Here is a 4,856-nt window from a genome sequence, read left to right as displayed (position 1 = left end):
CAAATAAAAATAAAATAAAGGTCCATCAACAACTTAAAAAAATAGTAAAAAATAAAAAAGGACTTGGGGTGAAGCTCAGTGGTAGAGTGGCCCTGGTTTCAATCTCTATTACCAAAAAAAAAGAGGTGGTGGTAATGGGGAGGGGTTGGCTTTCAACAGGGCCTTAAAATACAGAAGGATGTAGGGAGGTAGGTGGGGATAGAGTAAGAAGGGTGGGTGCATTTTAAGTAGAAAAGTGAAGGAAAATAGCTAGAATCCCCTTTGCACCAGCACAGTGTCCAGTGTTGAGCTGATGATGATTGTCTTGTCATAATGCAAATAAATTTCAAAAGGTCCTAAACATAGTCTCTTCTCCTAAGGACACATGCTTTTGTGTGATGACTGCAGATTAGCTGTGTCCTCCTCAGCTGATCTCTCCCAGGACCATTTGCATTCCAAGACTGATCTGACCTCATCAAGTCAAGAACCACAGTTCTCCCGCCAAAGGAATTTCAAACAGAAGGAACAGTTGGAGAGATTTGTATGTGTGTGTATGAAGGGGCCCTCCAGTGAAAGTGCTTGACCTTGAAAATCTTTATCTACAGATAACAAACTTGGCTGGGCAAGATGTTTTTTCAGTTGCAGTCACACTGACAGCTGTACAGTTACCATGTTCCCTGGGCAAATGCCAGCTTAGGGCCCTACACTCCTCCCCCAGCAAGCAGTGATAATCAACTTGGAGTACAAGGGTCTGTACTCCCATGCTCATTAAAATATGCTGCCCCATTCTTAAAGCCATTCAGGGTGTTGGGGGTGGAGTTGGCACATGCAGGCCCTTTCCTACCTGTCCAAGCTTCTCCTGGGCCCTGTCTTCCCTCATCGGGAGGGTCTGGGGACCTTATAGGGGAGGCACTTGCCCTGCCCCAGAGATAGAAGCCCTGAACCAAACACTACTCCACCCTTGTAAGAGACAAGCTGGGGTTTAGGACACAGGTTCTACTCTCTGCCTTATTACCAGTTTTGTGAGCTGGGATGATACCTCTCTGATCCTCAGTTTCTTCATGAGGTATTAGGTCCTCAATTATCTGGAGGGGGCCATCTCAGCTCTTCATAGTCTCTAACAAGTGAATGATATGGAGAAGGGGAAGAGGCAGAAGCTTACAGACAGAATTGAAGGCCAGAGTGGAGGGCAGGAAGGACCAACTTGCCTTCAAGGCCTTACTTCATAAACAACAATTTCCTCAGGTGACCGAAGATTCCTCAGACACCAGCCTTTTTTCTAGAAAAAGCCGCAGCTGGATCTGAGTTATCCCTACCTCAACCTCCCTAAAGGGAAGTTTTTTTCCCCCTGGACTCAGATCTTCTCTGGAGCAGGAAAAACAGCACTGAACGCCCCTCATTCGCTCAGGCTGCTGGCTCCAGAACCAGTCGGAATTTTGTGTTTTTGCGTGTTCAGCCATCCAGGTCGTTCACCCCCTTGCTCCCCAACTCAGACGGAACCTCCACGTCCCTCTACAGCTATGCCTCCTCACCCCCTGCCAATTGTACTCCCTTGGTAAACACCCCCGCTTCCCCAGCCAAACCCTTCCAGGCCCCTCAGCCATGGACTCTGCAGAAATTGGCACCTGGCTCTCCCCAGAACTCAGCTTCCACACAGCTGTTCATTTTCTCACTCTTCAAGGTCAGACTCAGGGTCACCAGCCTCCCTGATCCCTAAGACCATGCCCACCTTCCTCCTGATTACTGCCATTACATAAAGGCCTTCTCCTCACGCAAACATGCCTAAGTGGCCTTTGGATACTCTGTCCCTTGACCTCATCTCCAAAGACCTTCCTCCCCATTCCATTTCAGTCATACCCTCCCACAGGCAGAACTTTCTGACACCAGGATTCCAGACATTGCACCCCCTTGTCCTAATCTCCCAGCCTCTGGCTAATGACACCCATCACACGAAGGGCTTCCTCATCAGGGCTTCGAACCCATTCACTTCTCCATTTTCTCTGTCACCAGCCCCCTTTGGCCTCAATGTCTTCCTAACTAGCTTGAATTGCATGCTCCATCACTTCAACCACCCTCCTGTTCAACTCCCTCAAATCACCTTTGTTTTCCTGAACCTCTTCTGGATGAGTCCAACTCCCTTTTGCTGAGCTGACCTCGCAATGAAGAAAAGCACAGCCTAGGGGCTGGGGATGTGGCTCAGACGGTAGTGCGCTCGCCTGGCATGCGCGGGGCACTGGTTTCGATCCTCAACACCACATAAAAATAAAATAAAGATGTTGTGTCCACCGAAAACTAAAAAATAAATATTAAAAAAATTAAAATTAAAAAAAAAAAAAAGCACAGCCTAGGAGAATGGGGCCTACAGGTCAAGGACCACCCACCTCAGCACTGCCAAACATCCCTCTATCCATGGGGCACACAAACCACCTAAACCGAACCCTAATCCTTCCTCTACCTTCTTGGAAGCCTTAGGCCATATTTTCTACTCTTTTTTCCTCTGACCATAAACTTTAAACACCTTCTTTTGAGGATCTGTCCTCCACTTTATGACACTTTCTGCCTCCATTTCCCTAACTTCCTTATTCCTTGCTACTCTGCCATCTGCCACCCTGCCCCCACAACTGTTCTCAACAGGGCCACTGGTGGGTACCACCCCAGGTGGCCCTGACCCAGGTGACCCTCCCTTCTCCCTGTGATGTCATACTCCTCCTTGCCCACCTTCATCTCAGACCCCTGAGGTTGGAGCTTTAGGATCTCCTCTAGGCTTTCTCCTCAAAAATTTGACTCCCATCAAACGCTGATGTTTCACAAGTCTAGTCTCCAACAGGTTCATCCAACGGCCTATTAGCATCCACCAGATGTTGCAGAGACTGCTCAGTGTCAACAAGGCCAAAACTGAATCATCTTCCCTTGAACTCACTTCCCCTATGTCCCCTCTTCTCAGTGAATGGCAACCCCATCCATCCTGTTCCAACCTGACCTGGGTTCTGCATAAAAAATCAATATTTGCTCAGTGAGCAATGAATCTACTCTTTCTCCTCTATAGACAGATCTTTCCTCATTCTCCACAGCCAATCACCAAGTCCTGTCCATTCTACCTCCTGAGGTTACTTCCTATGCATCCTTCTCAAGTTTCCCTGGACCCCCAACCCGGCCGGACAGGGATCTTGCGGAGAGCGCCATCGCACAAGCCCGGCCTGCCCCGCTCTGCCACCCGCACTGTGCACTGGCAGCTCCAGTCCACACGCTCCGTGGCCCAGCACTTAACAGGTGCTGGTAAAAACGACTGAGCTCAGCGGGCGAATGGAATCTTGAAGGAAAGGGACCAAAGCGGGCAGCCCCTTGCAACTACGACCCGCACCGAGACACCAGGCGTCTCCTGGCAACCAGACTCCCGCGCGCCCACTTAGGTGTTGGGCAAGAGCCCCGCCCCTCTCACGCGGCGCTCCCGGCAACCAATGGAAACCGTCTGCGGGGCGCCTTCTCTCAAGCTATACGCGGAGAAGCCAATAGCACACCGCAGAGAGTCCCGCTTCCTGTAGGCGCGCCTCTCCTGCTTCTCCACCAGCCAATGAGAACAGTCGGCATGCCCTCCAAGGGGGCGGAGCGACCGCTGCGGCCCGGGATCCCTCCGCCGCTGCACGGCGCGGGCCTTCTTCCCAGCTCTGCCGGTCCGGACCCAGAGAACCTCGGCCCCCGGTCCGTCCACAGTAAGGGGACTATGATCGTCAAGCGCAGCCTTGACTTTCTGCTGGGCTTCTACTTTCTCTCCCACATCCCCATCACCCTGTTTTTGGACCTGCAGGTGGTGCTGCCGCGACAATTATACTCGGTCAAGGTGAGGAGTGTCCCGTGGTTCCCCGCCCGCTGGCCCCTCGAGTTCGAGACCCCTCGGTGCGCTGTGGGTGTCCCCTGGCGTCCCATAGAACCTCTTCTGGCCGGGCGCGGTGGCGCACGCCTGTAATCCCTCAGGCTCGGGAGGCTGAGGCTGGAGGATGGCGAGTTCAAAGCCAGCCTCAGCAATGGCGAGGCGCTAAGCAACTCAGGGAGACCCTGTCTCTAAATAAAATGCAAAATAGGGCTGGGAAGGTGGCTCAGTGGAGGGTCCCTGAGTTCAATCCCCGGCACACACACACACACCCCAACACCAAAAAATAACCAAAAGAACCTCCTCTGGCACGTTTCTCCTTCCCGCCTTCCTTGGGACCTGCCAGTGACCGACACACTTCTTACCTGACTTCCATTCTGCGTCTTCCTGGCTTTTTGTTCATCTGCCCCAGTCCCTTCTCCCACATTGCAAGGTACAAACGTTTTGTTTGTTCCCTGAGTATGTGTAATGCTGCATAGTTTCACCTGTGGTCAGTTGTCAGTGTTTGAGGGAAGTAGTTTGAATGAACCAGTCTCATCACCTGTTGGATTCAAAGTTGTGGTTTTCTTTCCGAGCGCGGTGGCGCTCGCCTGTAATCTCAGCAGCTCCGGAGGCTGAGTCAGGAGGCTCGGGAGTTCAAAACCAGCCTCTGTAATTTAGCGAGCCCCTAAGCGACTCAGCGATCCTGCCTCAAAATAGAAAATAAAAAGGGGCTAGGAATGTAGCTCAATGTAGAGCGCCCTTGGATTCAATTTCCAATACCAAAAAAACCCGAAGCTCAAGAATAAATAAATTACCAGCCGGGGGCATTGGCGCACGCCTGTCATCTCAGCGGTTCGGGAGGCTGAGGCAGGAGGATCATGAGTTTAAAGCCAGCCTCAGCAATGGCGAGGCGCTAAGCAACTCAGTGAAACCCTGTCTCTAAACAAAATACAAAATAGAGGTGGGGAAGAGGCTCAGTGGTCAAGTGCCCCTGAGTTAAACCCCAAATACAAAAAAAAAAAAAAAA

At 51.3% G+C, this 4,856-nt stretch overlaps 1 protein-coding gene across 1 annotated transcript in view; it reads left to right on the top strand.

The window, feature by feature from the left end:
- Positions 1 to 3,550: 3,550 nt before the first annotated feature.
- The window catches only part of Tmem97 (transmembrane protein 97), a 9,412-nt gene continuing 8,106 nt past the window's right edge, over positions 3,551 to 4,856 (top strand). Inside the window, exon 1 of the mRNA XM_015501133.2 lies at positions 3,551 to 3,817. Coding sequence (XP_015356619.1) covers positions 3,551 to 3,817 — 267 coding nt within the window. The remainder of the gene's footprint in view (positions 3,818 to 4,856) is intronic.

The sequence above is a fragment of the Marmota marmota genome, unplaced genomic scaffold (assembly GCF_001458135.2).
Source record: "Marmota marmota marmota unplaced genomic scaffold, marMar, whole genome shotgun sequence".
In the NCBI taxonomy this organism is placed as follows: Eukaryota; Metazoa; Chordata; class Mammalia; order Rodentia; family Sciuridae; genus Marmota; species Marmota marmota.
Note: the sequence above shows the minus strand (reverse complement) of the source record. Positions and strands in the feature narration are given on the sequence as shown.